Raw genomic sequence first — 19594 nt, 5'->3', positions numbered from 1 at the left:
TTGTGGCATTGAAAAGGGAATGGGATACGCAGTAAGGAAAAAAAGTAAATTGTCAGGCTGCAAGGAGCGAATAGGGAGTTTGCTCTTGCAGAGAGTTGACAGTATGTCATTTTGTGATTCTTTGTTTTAAGAAGCCAAGCAACTTACTTTTTCATTTGACGGTTAGAATTAACCACACACTTTCTCTGAGGACCCAGGGTTTTCCACTCAAGGGCTGCCTTCAACATACGTCCAGCATCAAGCAAACCAAATCCATATCTATTGGATGAAAACAAATACACACAATGAATATGAAGAGTTGGCATAAACTAACAATAAGTACACCACCTAGTCCAGTCACATGATGTATACACTGCTAAAAAAGACAGCAGACAGTGAATTATTCTTGTTGCTTTGTTTCACCCGACATTGAAACAGCGGTTCATTTAATTAACCATAAAGACTATTTTACAGCTTGTGCACACATTTTCTTAATCACAATTCAATTTTCTGATGAATGCCACCCAACAGTTACTTTAAAGAGGACTTCAGAGACTATTTTTAGTTAGATGTGAATAGAGCTTTTTATTTACACTCTATTTGATTTCATTGATAACACAAAGAGATTTTCCATCTGTTTCAGCTGTGGATCCCCTTCACAGTCATCGCTGATGCACATCAAAAAGACTGGCAATACATTGGTGAGAAGCTTGAAACCACAGTCCATTAAGAACTGAAGATTGTCCACAATTCACGTTTGTTTAACAACACTTTCATCTCGGTAATTTAAGTGCTATCAAATTATTTAATTTTGAAAAAAAATCAAAAGGAATTGAATAAATATTGACAACATATCTCTTGAATAGAAGCTAGTGTTTGGAATCAATGGATGATTTCTTTTTATTAAAGACCAATTCCTGCTGCTTGCAGTCTGACCATCAGTGGTCCACTGTAAATAGGAAGGAAATGAGTAATAAATTTATAGTGAGAGCAAGAGGGAAAAAAAAATTAAGTCAAGAAAAAAGCAAGGAAGGTTCATTGAAAATAAAGATGAAACAGCAGCAGTAGACAGTTTCACATTGGTTTAATATTGCTTTTAATTGCTGCAGTAGTATTTATAACCCCAGGACTAATAAAGATGTTGCTTCTGCTCAAAGACAGGATGAAAATCAACTCTATTTTTAGACCATGAAAATTCCCTTCAAAAATATTAGTGAATTTTATTAATATGCATAAATCATGACCTAAAGGAACACATTTGGAACCTTTGGAGTTGAAGTATTTGCTGGATGTTAATTCTCCTTTATTGTGATCCCAGTTGATGAAAGTGCTGGATTATTCAGATCCCAGTGTGAAACCTGGCTTGATGGATCATAAGTTTTACTTTTTCACAAATTGGTTATCATGATAGTCTTTGTCCAAACATACTCACATGAGACTGTCAATAGTCTTTTAACAAAAGAACTTAAGCTTATTTCACCAAAGAAAAGACAAATACAAAGGTATATCTGTATAATTTGGAACTATCCTGGCAATATTTTATATATATTCAATCCCAGTGAAGAATGACTTCCATTTAACTCCTTACTCAACTGACTCTTTTCTGACCTTCTTGTTGTACTGCAGAAGGAGCTGGGATCTCTTTCTCGTTCTGATGGCCTGGAACTGTCACAACGTGGAGACTTCGACAAACTAAATTCTCAAAGTCTGGACACTCAGAAACTCAAAACTGCTGTTCTGCCTGTATGCTTTCACATCTTCTGAACTCAATCTGCTAGCAAACTTCTGACCACCTGTTTCTGTAGATAATTAACCCAAACCTGCAAACATACAGCAATCAGAGGGCTGATCGAATCATTTAGATTAAGCTGCATGCTTTCTTGGAAAGGCTGTCTCAAGTTCACTGTTCCAGATGACTTTCTCATCCTCTTGTTAAAGAAAAAACAAGCCACCTCAATGGAATGGAAAACTAAAATCAGTTTTTTTTCTCAACTTTCAAATCTATGTTCACAAATAATAATAACTATGTATTACACTGTACTACAGCTGAGGGCAAAACATTGAGGATGACTATCTCTGCCCTCTCCTATAATCCCCCATGATCATCCAAACATTTTTTACTGGTAAGTGTTGTCAGACCACATTCCTGATGGACAGCTTATGCTCAAAACATCGACTCTCCTGCTCCTTGGATACTGCCTGACTGGCTGTGCTTTTCCAGCAACACACTTTTTTACTCCGTTGTCAGAACATACCCAAACTTCTTGAACATTATTACATACCCATTATTACACAACCTGAAGGGTGCATCCATAAAAAAGAACACAAATCATCTGCTAACCTGGTTTATTATCTGGACCCCTCACCATTTTAATGTTAGAGAGCAGAACCTACCTTAGATTATGGAAATTTACAAAGGTTTGACCATATTTGGGTGAAATCAATATTAATCAGTACCCCATGGAACCACACTTCAAACACTTCTGCCTGATGGGGAATTAATAACTAATGAGAACAAAGATATGGAAGAGAAGGAGAAAGAGAAAGCCATATGTTGAAAAGTGTCCATATTACAGAGGTGATGCTGTCTTAAAATTCAAAATGGTAGATAAATCCCCAGGACCTGCTCAGCTGTCTCCCAGAACTTTGTGGAAAGCTAGGGAAGTGATTGTTGGGTCTCTTGCTGAAATATCCGTATCATCAATAGTGATGGGGGAGGTGCTGGAAGACTGGAGCTTGGCTAACATGATGCGTTGTTTAAAGAAGTGGTTAGGAAAAAGCCAGGGAAAATTATAGATTGGTGAGCCTCATGTCAGTTGTGAATAGGTTATTGGAGGAAATTCTGAGTGACAAGATTTATATGCATTTGAAAAGGCAATGACTGATTAGTGATAGTCAACATGGCTTTTTGTGCAGAAAATCATGTCTCACTAACTTGATAGAGCATTTTGAAGAAGTGACAAAGAAGAATGATGAAGCTCACCAGTAGACATTATCTATATGGGCTTCAGCGAGATGTTCAACAAGATTGTGCATGGCAGACTGGTTAACAAGGTGTTATCGCATGAAACCCAGGGAGAACTAGCTATCTGGATACAAAACTGACTTGAAGGTAGAAGACAGAGGGTGGTGGAGGAGGATTGTTTTTTGGTTTGGAGGCCTGTGATCAGAGGTATGCCGCAAGATATGGTGCTGGGTCCACTGCTATTTGTCACTTATATAAATGATTGGATGTGAATATAGGAGGAATGGTTAGTAAGCTTGCAGATGACACCAAAGTTGATGCTGTAGTGGACAGTGAAGAAGGTTATCTCAGAGTACAACTGGACCGTGATCAGGGGCCAATGGGCTGAGGGGTGACAAATGGAGTTTAATTTAGATAAATGTGAGGTGCTGCATTTTGGAAAGACAAATCACACTTATAAAATTAATGGTAAGGTCCTGGAGAGTTTTGAAGGTGGAATCACAAATAGACAGTGTAATGAAGTCGGCATTTAGTACACTTGCCTTTATTGGTCAGTACATTGAGTATACAAGTTGTGAGGTTATATTGTGACTGTACAGGACATTGGTTAGGCCACTTTTGGATTACTGCATTCAGTTCTGGTCTCCCTGCTATAGAAAAGATGTTGTTAAACTTAAAAGGGTTCAAAAAATTTACCTGGGTTGGAGGTTTTGAGCTGTAGGGAGAGTCTGATTAGGCTGAGGTTATTTTTCCTTGAGTGTCGGAGGCTGAGTTGTGACCTTATAGAAGTTTATAAAGTCATGAGGGTTATAGATAGGATGAATAGCCAAGGTCTTTCTTCCCAGGGTAGGGGAGTCCAAAAGTAGGCATAGTTTTTTAGGTGAGAGGTGAAAGATTCGAATTTTTCACGCAGAGGGTGGCATGTGTATGGAATGAGCTGCCAGAGCAAGTGATAGAAGCTGGTATAATTACAACATTTAAAAGGTATCTGGATAGGTAGATGAATAGGAAGGTTTAGAGGAATATGGTCCAAATGCTGGCAAATGGGACTGGATTAATTTAGTATATCTGGTTGACATGGATAAGTTGGAATGAAGAGTCTGTTTCTGTGCTGTACAACTCTATGACTCTACGACTCTAATTCTAAAGTTGGTTCTTGTATCTCTACAATTGAATCTGTACCCTTTAACATTTCATAATTGGGCAAGGTTTAACAATTGTCCTCTTTGAGAAGGCACAGTGATTCGGCTAGGGAAGAGAATGGCTGATTCAAAACAGCCCGATATTCTGATAAGGCCTTGCTGAATAAGAAGAAATCACCTTGGTCTTTGTCATGGGTATTGTGTGAGGAAATGAGCAGGTAGGGCAGTACAATCGGCTGTGTTCATTGCTCTGTTTGTTGACACTATTTCAATGAATCCCCTTACTGTATTTATAGGAATGAAAGTCAGTTTCTGTTGTGTTGATTACTTTTTGCAATAGGGTCCTTTCAAGATCACAATGGAGATTGCATTGGAATTATTCACAGCACAGCATCCAATTTATTCAGGAGCAGATTCTTTCTTCATGTTTCCTTCATGCTTCATTCATTTTTACAGAAAAGAAGAACAATTGTCAGGACGGCAGATGTTCTTCCCTATTGTCGAGTTTCCAATGGTCCATGGTGTGCATGACTACACACAAGTTGAGTTACACACAGTCTGAAAATCCACTGGTCTGCACTGACCATAAAATATTCCACTCCAGAAATATTTAGATAGTTGGTAATGCACAAAATATTATTAGGTTAACTGGTACAAAATCGCATGTTTTCTTTATATTCAATGATTTCTGTATTGCCACACATGGGCAAGATTCAAAACCATGACAGTACAGTGAAAATCTAAATTATAAAATTACAGTCAACCACAAAGGGCAGCCAGATGGTTGGAGAACAGACCATTACAATGCAGCAATATAGCTGGCATTGTCTTGATGGGTCTGGCAGCACCTCATCATATTAGCTTGACTAACTATACTAAATCGTTATTGTGTGTTGCATGTGATGTAGTGAGGAAGGGCAAGCTACTGCATTTTTAATGCAGTGGAAACACGGCCTGAGAATCCTCAAGGAGTGAGCTCAAAATACTGTCATTATTTAGACGCTTGTTTAATTTAATAATTGAAACCTTTTTTTGGAATTAACTTTTCTGACAAATAATTTTTACTTGACAAGTGGTCAGCTTTAAATTGTTGAATAATGTTTAAACACGCTGTCAGTGGAATATCAATTCTGGCTGAGTGGGTAACACTTTGTCTAAATTTAATGCTTGTTGGTTCAACTCCCAACCCTGAGATTGAGCACGTAATCCAGGTTGATGTTTCTTTTCCAGTGGTGAAGGAGCTCTGCATTGTGAAAAATGCCATCTTTTGGATGCAATGTTAAATCTGTCTATTCTTTCAGGTGCATGTAAGATGTGCCCTGGGACTTTTTTGAAGATGAGCAGAGGAGGGTCCATCCTGTCCTGGATAAATCTTCTCTTTTAACCAAGGTTAATAAAACACATTATCACACGATTTATGGGGGCTTTGTGTATGTACACATTTCCCACCTTACAATGATAGTTATTCTACCAAAGGCTCTTCATTGGCTATAAAACATCCTTTGGTAACATTCTGAGGTTGTGAAAACACTACGTGGATGGCAGTCTTTTATTTTCATTTCTTTAATGCCCCTAATTTAGTTCCCTACAAGTATTGGCCTTTTTAATTCTAACTTTCTGCTTCTGTTCTTCCTAGAATGGTACGAGATTGTGAGGCAAATGACAAATATTTTCCAACAGGAGACTTAAGAAATTGATGGGATTAAAAGCAAATGAATCCCCAGAGCCTGATAGTCTACATCCCAGAGTTTTTAAGGAAGTTGTTGGCTATCTTCCAAGATTCTAGTTAATGTAATCCCCTGATTTAAAAAGGGGGGTAGAGAGAAAACAGAATTATAGACCAGTGAGTCTGACATAGGTAGTGAGGAAGATGCTACAGTCTAATGTCAAGGCTTTTACAGCAAATCACTTAGAAAACAATGGTCGATTCAGATAGTCAATGTGGGTTTAGAAAAGGAAAATCATGCTTGATAAATCTAATGGAACCTTTCAAGGATGGATCAGGTAGAGTTGATTCGGGGAGCCAGTGGATGTGGTTTATTTGAACTTTCAGAAGCCTTTCAACAAAGTGCCACATGTGTGATTGATGTGCAAAATTAAAGTGCATGGGATTGGGGGTAGTATATTGAGATGTGTAGAAAATTGGTTAACAGACAGGAAACAAGGAATAGGAATAAATGGGTCTTTTTCTGAATGGTAGATAGTGACTAGTGGGGTGCCATAAGAATCGGTACTAGGACTTCAGTTATTCACAATACATATTAATGATTTAGATGAGGGAACTAATGTAGTATCTACAATTTACAGATGATACAAAGCTAGGTGAAAGGTGATCTGCGAAAGATGCAGAGATTATTTGGACAGGCTGAGTGATTGGGCAAATACATGGCAAATAGACCATAATATGGATAATTGTGAAGTAGCAAAATAGGTAGGCAGATTATTATTTAAATGTCTATAAATTGAGACAGGAAGATGTTTAACGAGACGTTTAACAAGGTGTTCTCATGCACCTGTTGCTGAAAGTATGTTTTCAGGTTCAGCAGACAGTGAAGAACCCAAACTGTAAGTGGCCATCATAGCAAGAGGATTCAAGTACAGGAAAAAGGATGTCTTGTTGCAATTATACAGGGCCACACCTGAAAAACTGTGTGCAGTTTTGGTCTCCTTATCTGAGGAAGGACGTTCTTGCTCACAGGAGTACAGCAAAGCTTTCCCAAATTGATCCCTGGGAAGGCAGGTCTGACAAAAAGGAGAGATTGAGTTGGCTCGGATTGCATCCATTGGAGTTTAGAAGAAAGAAGGATATCTCATGGAATTGGAACAGAACCAGACACTAACTAGGTTAGATTCAAGAAGGATGTACCTGATGCTGAGGGAGTCCAGAACCAGAGGTCATAGTTTATAGATAAAGGTTAAACCTTTTAGGATTGAGATGAGGGGGGAAATACCTTCACCCAGAGCTGACAAGTGGTCAGCTTGTGGAATTCACTGCCACGGAAAGTGTTTGAGGCCAAAAAGTGCTTTTCTGAGGAGGTATATGTAACTTTCAGTGGTTAAAAGGATGAAGGAACATTGGGAGAGAGCACGATTAGGATATTGAACTTGATGGTCAGCCATGATCATATTGAATGGCAGAGCAGGCTCGAGGGGCCGAAGGGCCTACTCTTGCTCTTATCTCCAAGCTTCTATGTAAGAACTTGAGGTAGAAGTGCTGGATTTTGTTTCTGCTTCCTATTTGGACTAGAACATGCATTAATGCTCAAATCCCACTTTGGGTATTTTAACCTGAGTCCACTGAAGAAAATCTTGCCGGTTCACAGTCATCAAGGATCCTAATTTCTTACACTCTATGGCATAGTGTCATCAGGGTAACCATGGTGAGATCATGTGGCACGATACAATAACAATTCCAGTACAATTATGGCAGTAACATCCACCCCGAAGTAAAATTCAGTTAAAAGTATGACCATTTCAACAAATTAGATAGTGTGAACCAGTTACACATTTTTAAGTGCTGCAATGAAGCAGGTAACTGAGTGATAATTAATTAGATGCATCAAATTATTGAACTTATGGCCTTTTCTACTGTGAGTGCAGTCATTCTACTAAGGATGGAAACAGCACGATACTGGGGAGTCACTTTGTCACTTGCTGCCCAATAATGGCCCCAATTCTCAGGGGTGCAAACCCAATCAGAGAGCCAGCAGCTCAGCAGTTCTGGTGGTGGTGTCCCTGCTGATTCTTCCATGACAAAGTAGCATGAAGAATATACACAGTTTGTGAGGAAGTCAGGGCTGGAGGTGAGTGTCATTGTCATAGTTCACCAGTGTCACCGCAACATAGAGGCAACATCTTTAACTCTATCTCTCCTTCCAGACCTGCTCAGTTTCTCCAGCATAATGTTTTTGTTTCAGATTTCCAATATCCACAATATTTGGCTTTTCGACTTTTAAATAGTGTTGCAGGGTGCCCTTCATGCTATTGAATGCATTTTCAGGTGTTCATATTCATGGGATGTGCTGTGCTTCAAAATGGCAGCACTAGCTATTTAACAGCTTATACAGTCTACTCTGCATATTTCCAGCCAATCCTCCAACTTCCTTTTTGCCAACACAGAAGACCAATACATGGCCTCTCGCACGATTAGTTGTCGCTGGCCGCTATGGTTCCAATTGTGGGCTGGCTAAATTTAACCTCTACCGTGCTTAGTAAAGTGATAATCGGAATAAACTGATAATTTTATTTGGGAAGGCAGGGAAAAAGGAAAAGGAGATTACCTTGCAGAACCCAAAACAAAACGTCTATCAACAGAAGCAATTCTGTGACTGGGCAGCACAAGGTGAACAAACCTGAATACAATCACAATGATAATAACAACCAATTTAAGGTAATCAGTCAAGGCGTGTAATGTGTCTTAGTTACACTTTCTAGAAGTGCCATGCGTTCATGCATAAGGATTCATTCCCTGCTATCAATAAGATTCAAGTCTTGCACATTTAAAAACAAAATCTAATAAATCTGAGAAAGCTATGGTTTCCTGATTATTTCTCAATAAAAACTGCTTAACCAGAGTTAGCTTACCAACCAACCAATTAGGAGTAGAAATTGTGATTATTCAAAACTTGTTGAATGCCAAGAGAAAATCTTTGACAATTCTCTCTTTTTACCAACATTCAGATTTCAAGACTTTGAATTTACAATGGTGACATGCATTTTTATAAGAGCATTTTGTTACTTTCGATGAAGTTTTATATTGCATATGGGCTCGAGCATCATAAGTGGTTTTTAGTTTTGCAATAATTAACAGAAGATTTAATTACTTAGTAAATGAATGTCAGAATTCTTTGGTACGGTACAGTATAATGTTCTCATTTGACCACACAAGCTGCTGAATGTGGTGTTCTGAACAGGAACCAAAATCTGCCAACACAATCGATCAGCCTCTGCCAAGAAAGATCTCTTTTTGACTGTAGTTTACTAAAGGCTATCCTGTTGACATTGGTATCAAACTGGCAATCACTGCACACCATTTAGGAGTCATATCGTTTAGTCATTGTTTAACCAACTTCATTTCCTACTTTTACGATTCATCATGCTAATTTATAGGAGTGAATTTTCCCATTGCTTTGGCAATGGCTGGAAACCAGGAGGACTTGCAGTATTGTAGGGGAAGAAACTGGGAAGACAGCCTGACTCTCCTTTCGGAATTTGGGTTTGGGGGCCACAGATACCTAGGATGACCAGCCAACTATTTGTAAGTAAATCTATAAGATCTGTTAAGTTTATTAAGGAGCAGTAGTTTAGATATGATATATTAGCAAAATAGACAGGAAATGTAAGCAAGCCATCAAGCAAAGGACAAATGTAGGTTACATGTTACAATCCTTATATCTTTTTTGTTGGATAGAAGGAGTTGTTTAATATTGCAGCCCTGGCTTTTAAAAAAGCTACCAATAGTGTAACAGTGGGAAGATTGTTTGGGGTAGCTTTATAGAAATGTGTCAGGTTTCTCAATTCTGATATACACGTTTGTTTCCTCCCAGCAAATCTTCAGTTTATTTACATCTCTGCAAGGTCCACAAGCACTGGCAGCCATCTGGTACAGTTAGTTATTCCTGTACATAAGCCCAAATAGTGAGTGCTGCTGAACTTTCAATCATAAGGACCTGAGGGTAGAAATTACAATTGGTGGTACTGGGAATAAACCGACATCTGCTACTTCAGTGGGAGCACAAATCCGTTTAAAACAAAAGGATTAAACTGTCCATTGAAGGAGAGTGAACTCTGGTGGGTTTGATTAAAAAAAATTAAGTGACCATAAAGTTTTAGTTGGCAAGAATAATTCCCAATATTTCTGAAAATTTTAGTTTCTTTTCCAAGAAAGGCCTCTTTGCCCCAAGTTAAGTCCAACACACTTTGTTCAGGGTTCTTTTTTTCTACATCGAGAAGTGCTCCTACACAAAGTCATTGAGTTGTACAGCATGGAAACAGGCCCTTCAGTCCAACTCATTCATGCCAACCAGATATCCTTAACTAATTTAGTCCTATTTGCCAGGACCTGGCCCAAATCCCTCTAAACCCTTCCTATTTATACACCTATCGTGATGCCTTTTAAATGTTGTAATTGTACCAACCTCCACCACCTCCTCTGGCAGCTCATTCCATACAGGCACTACCCTCTGTGTGAAAAAGTTGCCCCCAGGTCTCTTTGATATCTTTCCCCTCTCACCCTAAACCTATGCCCTCTAGTTTTGGACACCCCCAAACCCAGGGAAGAGAACTTGTTTATTTACCCTATCCATGCCCGTCATGATTTCATAAACCTCTATAAGGTCACCCTTCAGTCTCTGACACTCCAGGGAAAATAGCCCCAGCCTATTTAGCCTCTCCCTGTAACTCAAACCCTCCAAACCTGGCAACATCCCTGTATATCTTTTCTGAACTTTTACAAGTTTCACAACATCCTTCCGATAGGAGACTAGAATTGCACACAATATTCCAAAAGTGGCTTTACCAATGTCCTGTACAGTCGCAACATGACCTCCCAACACCTATACTCGTTGCTCTGACCAATAAAGGAGAGCATACCAAATGCCTTCTTCACTGCCCTACCTACCAGTAACTCCTTTCAAGGAACTATGAACCTGCACTCCAAGCAATACTCCCATAACATTTTTTTTTCCCATGATACCTATGATAAGCTCCAATACGTTATTCCTTGACCTAGACATGGTTGAACTTAGATTGTTGATTGTTAATTACTTCAATTATACACAAGCTTAGTCATTAACTTCTAGGATCTGATGGATTCAATTTTACATTCTCCAGCAATGGCCAAGAATGTTTCGGCTAGTTGGGGGTTGAGGAAATATAACCTGGAGTAGACATCTAGCCCACCACTATCTCAGTCACCTCAACAAATTCCCATAATACAGTTAGTGGGGTGCAGTGGGGGCCTGTTTTGCCAAAACTGGTAGCTTGCCTGACCTTTTGAATAAATAACCAAGAATCTATCAACAAGCTATATGACACTGATAATATGCTGCCCTTAGCACAATATGTAGGCATGGGCAGGCAGATGGAAATAGGTTGCTTACTTTTGTTTAATTGTTATTAAAGAGGAAGGGGTGAAGTAAAGTGTGGTATTACTTTTATATTTAGAAATCTATAGGGCCTTTTTCGTGCTCCTACCCACAATCGCAGCAGCGCCCACTACTAAGTTCCTGGTGCTGTGGGCTGCAGGACTGTCCAGCAGTTCCTCTACATGGTACTTCCTCCTAGTGAGGGGCAGAGCAGTCACTTGCCACTCATTTAGTCAGCCTGTTCTCTGTATCTGCTGACAAGTTAAAATACTGGCGGGATGTTGCAATGTCACTACATGATTGCATTTCTGTAGGTTAGCACAGGAAAGTTGTGGATGATGAATTTTCTTTAAATTTACCTTTGTGCCCATCAACCTGAGGGATATCAGTCCTTTGGAGGAGAGTTTGCAAGTACAGCCTGCTGGCATCTTAACTGAAGTTTTCTTTTTGTAATCTGCACAGCTTCCCAAAAACTGGGAAGACAAGAGTTACTGGTCAGTAGCAATCTGACATCAATCTAGCAGCTAGTTAATTCAACCAGTTCAATTTGATAATCACAACTGAACTCATTAACAGTGTTAAAAATGTGTTGCTGGAAAAGCGCAGCAGGTCAGGCAGCATCAAAGGAGAAGGAGAATCGACGTTTCAGGCATAAGCCCTTCTTCAGGGCTTTACACATTTTTAAGCTCTGATCCCCAGATTCTGCAGTCCTCACTTTCTCCTCATTAACAGTGTTATAAAGCCTTCAGTTCATCTAGTCCGTGCCAACCAAGTTTCTCAAACTAGAACCACTTGACTGCATTTGGCTGATATCTTCTAAACCTGTCCTATCAATCTACCTATCAAAATGTCTTTTTAAATGTTGTAACTGCACCTGCATCAACTATTTCATCTGGTAGTTAATCCCACATACGAACCACCCTCTGTGTGAAAAAAGTCACCCCTCAAATCCTTTTTAAATTTTTTTCCTCTCACCTTAAAAATATGCCCCCTAGCTTTGAACTCCCTCACTCTAGGGAAAAGGCCTTTGCTATTCACCTTATCTCTGCCCCTCATAATGTTAGAAAGCACTATAAGGTCGCCCTTCAACGTCTTATGCTCCAGTGACAAAAGTCTCAGTGTCTCCTTATCACTCGAAGCCTAATAAGCTCAACAGATCTCTGGAACCAATCTCCACACATTAATTGAATAATCTTGACATGTTTTTCAGTAAAACGTAAACTGCAGTTCTTAAATCAAGAAGGTCAGGTGTTTCAGGCTTAGGATTGTAATTCATCATCAGGGTACACAGGAATACACCCTTCTCCCCATTGCTTGGCAGAAACTATTCAGATTTAGAATACCTCTGCTGACTGATGTATCTGACAAGTGCGGGAAACAACATTAGGACACCCAGTTGAGCATCAAACAAAAATGATCATCAAATACCAGGCTGTAATCACTATCAATGTAGGATCACAGGATGTAAATTGTGCTATAGTGGAAGAGATTTAACTTGAGACTCTGAAAGGAGTAACTAAGGCCAAAAATATCTTCTTATGTCTGTATTCCATACTTTATTTGACATGAAGCACAGACTGGAATAGCTGAACACATGTAAATACCAATATTTGCATTAACTATCGATGAATCTATTTTTAAATCTCTCTCTCCCTACCGACCTAGTTGTTCTAGGGTTGGTAGTAGTTGTACAACTTAATGGTTCTGAAAGAGTTAACATTGAGCTGTATTGCGCTCCACCGAATGTGATGATGTCACAAGATCTTTGGATGGACACGGTTGAATTCTGTATGAGTACCGAAGGAAGAAGACGAACTCTGTACAGCTCCATGCGTTCCTGAGTAATTACACCTGGCAAGTTAATATAACTCATACCAATTGCTGCCATGCAATAAACTACCTTGTTTTGTAAGTCAAGTGCCTCTTTTGAATAGACTCACCAGTCAGCTATCCTCTATCACTGATCATTAGGACAGCCTTAGACTCAGCACAGCAAAAGGAGGATTGGTGGCAGCAAGCTACTTAAACCACAACAGCACAGGGGCTACCAGCATTAGTATATGACAATACAACAATGACCTTTGCTGCGATTTCACTCTGAAGAATGGCAGGAATTCAGGCCTCAAGAACTATTTCATTCCGTGCAGAAACTGAACTTGGCATTATTATTCTCTCTTACACTGTTGCAGTCTAGCCAACTTAGCTTCCATTATGTGTACTTTGAGACTATTTATAACCATGAAGATCCATCAATGTTTTTTTTTCATTGAGGTGAATTGCCTCAGCATATCCACACATTGCTGAACAAGAGTATTGTAAAAAAAGGTTCTTCTGATTAAAGTTGGGTCAAAACTTCTACCATTTAGTTTCTGTATTTGAAATACTTCCGGCTGAAGCTCCCTTGCACTTCAGCAGCTTAACTGCCATCTGCTGACTAAATTTTAATTAGCTATATTTGATTATGTCATAGTGAAAGCCAGTGACGAAGTACCTGTGAAAGCAGTTCTTTTACACAGGGATGTCAGGGAGGTCAGATAAGAGCTCAGTCATGAGAAGTTTAAAGGTGGAAATGATGGGCAGTGTGTCAATCTACTGTTCAATTTAAACTGCTGTTCAAGAACGTAGTGTGAATAAAGGCAAGGCTAAAAATTAAGTGTGAGTCGTGCAGAAAGTGAAGTAAGTGGGGCAAAGATAAGTGGTTTCTAAAGTTCAGGAAGAGATTTAGGGTTGTTCATATAAACAATTACTGTTCTCTGCTGATTTGAAGCCCTGCTAAACAGACAGCATGGTGAAAGTTCAATCATGGAACAGTTAATTATGTTCAAGCCTGCCACTGATTGAGTTTTTGAGCAAGTAATCAAAAAGAAATTGATGAGGGAAGAGTGGGTTGACATTGTTTACATGGACTTTAGAAAAAGTTCCACATGGTAGACTGATTAGTAAAGTTAGATCACATGGGATTCAGGGTGAACTTGCCAGTTGGACACAAAATTGACGTTTTAGGAGGAGACAGAGGGTGGTGGTTGTGGAGGGTTGTTTGTTTGGACTGGAGGCCTGTGACTGAAGGCCAGTTTACGTTCAACACAGACTGGTACGGGTCCACTTTTGTTTGTCATTTATACCAATGATTTTGGACGAGAAAATAGGTGGCACGGTTCGTAACTTTGTGGATGGCATCAAAATTTGTAGTATAGTCAACAGTCGACAGTAAAGAAGGTTATCTAAGATTGCAGAGATCTCGATCAATTGGATTAATGGGCTAAGGGTGGCAGATGAAGTTTAATTTGGATAAATGTGAGGTATTGCATTTTGGCTGAACAATCAATGACAGGACTTAACAATAAATGGTAAGGCCCAATGTAGTGTTGTAGTGTAGTGTTCAGGTGCATAATTCTTTGACATTTGTGTCAAAGGTAGACAGGGTGGTTAAGGTGTTTAGCACATTTGCCTTCTGTACTGATCGGAACTAGTTGGATCTTGTTGACAACAAGGTCCTTGTTTGGGATTGTTAACCTTGGCCTATCAGGAAACCCAATGTAACCAGGAGATTAGAATCTCCTCAGTTCGGGGGACTGACTCTGAGCTGCCTGGTCACAAACAATGTTCTGTGCATAAGTAAATAAAGGGTGACGTGACTTCTGTGCATTTGTTTCATCTTCTTTGCTCAAACCTGAGTATAGGAGATGGGATGTCATGGTGAAATTGTACAGGATAATGGCAAGACCCCTTCTGTAGTAGTGTGTGCAGATCTGGTTGCCTTCTATTAGGAAAGATGTTATTAATTTGGATAGGGTTCAGAAAAGATTTATCAGGATGCTGCCAGGAATGAAGAGTTTGAGTAATACAATTAGTGAAAAGACTTGGACTTTTCACTGGAGTGTAGGTGGTTGAGGGGTAAACTTATAGAGGTTTATAAAATCATAATGGGCAGAAATAGGGTGAACAGTGAGGGTCTTTTCCCTAGGGTGGGAGAGTTCAAAACTAGCAGGCATAGTTTTAAAGTGAGAACAGAAAGATTTAAAAAAGACATTGTGGCAACTCTTTTACAGATTGGTTCTGCAATGAACTGCCAGAAAAAGTGGTGGGTGCAGGTATAGTTATAACATTTTAAAAGACATTTTGAGAAGTACATGAACATGAAAGACTTGGACAAATATGGGTCAAACGCAGGCAGGTGGAACTATGTTAGTTTTGGAACATGGTCTGCCTGGACTATGTTAGTTTTGGAACATGGTCTGCCTGGACTATGTTAGTTTTGGAACATGGTCTGCCAATGGCTCTACGGTCGATTGCTGCTTATGAAAAACTTCAAGGGGTATGAGGATAGTCCAGGAAAATTATGACAAAGTCGAAGATCAGCCAAAATTTAATGGAACAGTGAAGAGGGCTTGAAGGACTGAATGGCCTACTCCTGCTTTTATTTCTGATGTTTTATTTCAGTGAAGAATGTGCTGTTGCCGCGGATGGGTGAAGAACAAAGGTATATGTGACTAAGGAAGTGGAACTGTTTGTGACATTGTTCTATTGTCCTAGTGGTAAGGGCAAGTGGTGGTCAATGTTAGCTCTTGGGGGAGGGGGGGAGAGCATAAATGAAAATTATTGATGATTTAGCAGCACTTACATCCAAGGTCTATTTATCCTGCTTCAATGCTACTCAGAAGGCCGAATGAGTGAAATGTTGTATTTTTCATCTTTACCTTGATGCCGAATTATTTGGACACAGTGCGCAAGTTATCATATTTCTGAACTAATGTAAAAAAGTGACAATAGTGAGCAAGATGTTTAGATCTTGAGGTGCAAAAGCCATGAAGGACAGCTCCTACTTTAACTCTTGGTCTTGGACTGAACCATGCCAAGTGGACTGTCTTTGCAAAGGAAACACAGAAATTTCTTAATCGTTCAATTGCTTGCACCAGTTTTACACTAGAAAACCTAGGAATGTCCTATACATATGATATGCGGACAAATTTTAGTTGGAATTTGCTTTTCTAAAAGCTGCAACATTGGCTTCAATTATTTAAAGGAAATTCTAGAATTCCAGAAGCTTTTATCAGTTGAACGAACTTTGCTTATCCAATAGTCGATGCAAGGTGAAAGTCACCACTCTCTGATGGATCACAGGCAGCCACACCAATTCTGATTATCAGTTCTGTCAGGAAAGGAACAAAAGTTTAGATGCAGCATTTTCAGCCGGTAACCACTCATTAATAACAGTGATTCTGGGCTATGCAGATTTGAATGTTGAAATTCCTACTTGGCCAATCCATCTTCCACTAATCGGAGAAGAGCAACAAAAATAAACAGAAATATAAACAAAGACGGATTAAAAAGTTTTATTTGTATATAGCATAAAGATCAGATGGATGAACTCCATCCAGACTTAATAACTGAGACACATTGATGAACTTAATGCTCTCAAATTGATGTAGATCATGAATTGATATACAATTTGTTGACTTTTTAAAATAACCCATCTTTTAAAGGAAGATAAAGCAAATTTCTGAGCTGTTGCTTTATCAGTTTGAGAGTGTTATATTTAACAGTAAGTTTCTAATATTAACTTTGAGATAAAGTTACTCCAACTAAATTTTTAAGTCAGCACTAGGCCATCAGATGACACCAATGTAACTCCATTCATTCTGCATTTACACTAGGCAAAACATTCACACTTAGTCTTACTGGTAGACAACAGAAGCAGCATCAAGAAAGTGATTTAAAATGTTTCGGATGTTGCAATAAAAGTGATTTCACTTCATAAAGGCATCATTGATACAATTTAGCTTTATTTTTAAGAAGATAATTTAAAAGTAATATAACCATAACGAATTAAATATGCCTGTTTGTATGCCATTCTGAAGAAGGGTCCTTGAACCCGAAATCGATCCCTATGCTTTCTCTGCACTGAAGCTGCCAGACCTGCTGAATTTTCCCAGCAATTTCTGGTTTTATGTCCATTTAAAAACTGTACATATGTACAAGGCATTTAATATTGTAGCATTTTACTTTTGCAAGAGTCATTTATATTATTTGAATAGAAGGAAAATACTATTAAATAATCAAAAAATATTGACATCAGATATAATTAGCGTGATTCATATGTTACACTAATAGCAAAATGGTTCTAACCTCCAAATTCTATTCAGATAGGACAAACATTTTTTAGCTTATTGGTGAAACTGTACTTTGTAATTAACCTAATTTGCATATATAAAGTGTGCCTAATGAGCAGCATGCACTGATATGCTGCTTCTTAACATAATGAATATATTCTGCAACTTTCATAAAGATAGGCCTTACTGTTTTTGAGTTATAGAAGGAAATCTATTTTGTAATTAACCTAATTAGAATATGTAAATCAGACTAATTAGCACATTGTTAATATGTTCTCCCATGTAGCATAAGAAATGTGCCCTCTAAGTTTCTCAAAGATAGTGCACTTATTGTGCAATTATTAATGAAAATGTGGATAACTTTCCTTTAACAATTGTGGCATTTCAGAGACAAATTTTACTTCTGCTTAGTTATTTCTCACAGTTCAAAATTAAAACATGCATTACATATTGAAAACTATGCTAAGGAGAGTATCCATTTCATCAGAGACATTTAAAGCTGCATTCCTGAACTGTCTCTTATTTTGTTAGAACAAAGATGCCACATTAATTTAACTTAGGCACTCTGTTGTGACTTAGATTCAAATCTATCCCAAATTAAGGAGCATTTAACCTCTTCATCAGTTATTGTGTGATTTTTTTCCAATCCATTAAAGATCTTAATATGCCCAAAAGACAAAACAATGAAGAGCTGAATTTTCATGGAATTGGGACAACTCTGGAGCATTTAAAAATGGCAGGCAGGACCATTCCTGTCGAGAATTCGAGGATTCCTGTCGTCATTTCCTATACTGCAAATTTCACCAGTACATGTTAAGAAAGCAGACGGAGTGCGTCCAGCCTACATTCTAGAAATGGCTGGCTCTAATGCAGGGGTAGCCATCTCCAAGCCCCCACAACTTTTGTGGAGATCAACTAGCTCCTCCATGAGCTGTGGCTCAGCCTCTGCTACACCTCAAGTAGTCTGGTCCAGATATCTGGCATCCTCTACCTGTATTGTGGCCTTCAAGAAGAAATGGATATGTAAACCAACATCCCTTTGCACTTTCTTTACTGTTCCAGGTGGTACTGCTATGACCAGGGAACAGCTGACTATTGGACAACAGCATCGAGTGGCAGGATGCTGTTGATTGTGGCAGAAAGCCTGCCTGAATTTAATTGACAGCTGAATGGCCAATAAATAGATGCATGGCAAACAAGCTAAATGGGGTCATGCCTAAACACAGCCTGTGAAATCTGTGAAAAACTGTGGAAGATATCGCCACATCCGAATGCATGTTTTTCATGTAACTTTAATGGGTCAAAGAAATATTTTCACCCTACATTTTAAAAAAACTTGGCATGAGGATTTGGTCTCTCTACAATACTACATTGCCCATGCTAAATAGGTTATTAAAGGAACATCATGGAGAAATAGTTAGACTCTCATTTGGGATGCCAACTAGGTAATGGGGAGGAAATTTGCCAATGATGAGCTCATGTGTATGAAAACATAAACATCATTTTCATGAATACTGCAGCTGAAAGTCATTTCACCAAAGAGTCAGTGGAAGGAATCATGTAATGAGTGATGAAATGCTGCATCGCCTTTTTGCTAATCAACCACCCCTAGCATGGGCAGTTTGTACAAATAATTCACTCTGGAGTGCTGGAGGGTATAGCTCCTATCAATTAGTCTATAGGCAGAATCCCAAATTGCCTTCTGTTCCATGTGATATTCCACCAGCATTAGAGTTTAGATAATTAATTATATTTTTTTTGTGCACACTTCAATGCTTTATTTGCAGTGTGGGGGAAGCAGTCATTAAGACTGACATCTTGGAGAAAGTTTGATGAGCATTGAAGCATCATATATGAATATCTGAATGAGACTTTAGTTCATGGGACTTTGTATGCTAGAAAAGAGAGGGTTATAAGGAATGAAAATGTGCTTGTATTGTCATTATTTATCAAACATGATAGTCAAATAAAAATGTTCATTCTGCACATCTTTGTTGAAATTAATTTCAAAATCTCAGACTCTGACCAACTGAGAGATGTAAGGTGCTTTGTCCGTCAAATGTTCCTGAGTTGTATGTTGGATGTCCTGAGGAAAAGAACGTGGTAAATAAAACCTGGATAGTGACAGAGTGATCAAGAAACATATGTTAGAATCATCATATCCATGGGCCGATTGCCTAGAGTGGGTAATCGAATGACACATATTCCAGAGGGATCTAGTAAACAGGAGTTTGCATCAATTGTGGAACAGGCAGGCAAAGGTTTTGGAAAGCTTCAACACAGGTTAAGCATTTATATTGCTGCTCAAGTGAC

At 38.8% G+C, this 19594-nt stretch overlaps 1 protein-coding gene across 1 annotated transcript in view; it reads right to left on the bottom strand.

Annotated features, from left to right (window-relative positions):
* Positions 1–19594, bottom strand: part of LOC122550661 (PC3-like endoprotease variant B) — an 889929-nt gene that overhangs the window by 92648 nt on the left and 777687 nt on the right. Inside the window, exon 14 of the mRNA XM_043691743.2 lies at positions 148–258. Coding sequence (XP_043547678.1) covers positions 148–258 — 111 coding nt within the window. The remainder of the gene's footprint in view (positions 1–147; positions 259–19594) is intronic.

This window comes from Chiloscyllium plagiosum, unplaced genomic scaffold (assembly GCF_037043375.1).
Source record: "Chiloscyllium plagiosum isolate Xiang-an unplaced genomic scaffold, Cpla_swu_hap1 HiC_scaffold_6, whole genome shotgun sequence".
NCBI lineage: Eukaryota > Metazoa > Chordata > Chondrichthyes > Orectolobiformes > Hemiscylliidae > Chiloscyllium > Chiloscyllium plagiosum.
The sequence above is the reverse complement of the archived record's forward strand: the minus strand, read 5'-3'. Positions and strand labels throughout refer to the sequence as shown.